Source organism: Calidris pugnax, unplaced genomic scaffold (assembly GCF_001431845.1).
Source record: "Calidris pugnax isolate Ruff unplaced genomic scaffold, ASM143184v1 scaffold324, whole genome shotgun sequence".
Taxonomy (NCBI): domain Eukaryota; kingdom Metazoa; phylum Chordata; class Aves; order Charadriiformes; family Scolopacidae; genus Calidris; species Calidris pugnax.
In genome coordinates, this window is record NW_015091153.1 from 693,715 (window position 1) to 694,570 (window position 856).

The window sequence follows — 856 nt, forward strand, 5'->3', positions numbered from 1 at the left end:
GGGGGGAGGAGGCCAGAGGACCACCCCGTCCCGCATCCCTTCTCCCCGCAGCGCATCTCCCGTCTCCCCTCGCCCCCCAACTCCCACTCCCACGGCCCCCCCCCCATAATTTGGGTACATTTTGCCGAAGCTTTTGGTTCCTTATCCGGGGACTGGGCTGGCGGGTGTGATTGGCCGCGGATGTCACATGGTGAAAGTAACTTTACGGGGTCGCCAGCTAGTAGGAGGGCTTTATGGAGCAGAAAAACGACAAAGCGAGAAAAATTATTTTCCACTCCAGAAATTAATGATCATGAGCTCTTATTTGATGGACTCTAACTACATCGATCCGAAATTTCCTCCATGCGAGGAATATTCGCAAAATAATTACATCCCAGACCACAGTCCGGAATATTATAGCCGGACAAGGGAGTCCAGCTACCAGCATCACCACCAGGAGCTGTACCCAGTGCCACGACCCTCCTTCCCCGACCGCCCGTTCAGCTGCGGGGGGCTCCCCGCACCCGGCAACCCGGCCGCTCTCCAAAGGGGACCGGGGCAAACTCCAGGAGGCCACCACCTCTCAGAGAAAGCCCAGCAGCTCTGCGAGCAGGCTGCTCTGTCCACCTCCTCCACCACTCCTTCCCCAGCCCCTCCAGCCTGCAACCAGCCAAACCCCGACCATCCCACCAGCACAGCTTCCAAACAGCCCATAGTCTATCCCTGGATGAAAAAAATCCACGTCAGTACTGGTATGCAACTTTTATTTTCCTCCTCTTCTGTCTCTCCGCTCTCTTATTTTCACACCATGCTCGCTCCCTCTCTCTCTCTCTCCTCCTCTCTCTCTCTCTCTCTTCCCCTTCTCTTTTTTTTTTTT

General features: G+C 55.6%; 1 protein-coding gene across 1 annotated transcript in view; it reads left to right on the forward strand.

Annotated features, from left to right (window-relative positions):
- Window positions 1–57: 57 nt before the first annotated feature.
- The window catches only part of HOXC4 (homeobox C4), a gene marked incomplete at its 3' end in the record, with an annotated part of 2,304 nt that continues 1,505 nt past the window's right edge, over window positions 58–856 (forward strand). The window contains exon 1 of the mRNA XM_014959296.1: window positions 58–731. Coding sequence (XP_014814782.1) covers window positions 188–731 — 544 coding nt within the window. The remainder of the gene's footprint in view (window positions 732–856) is intronic.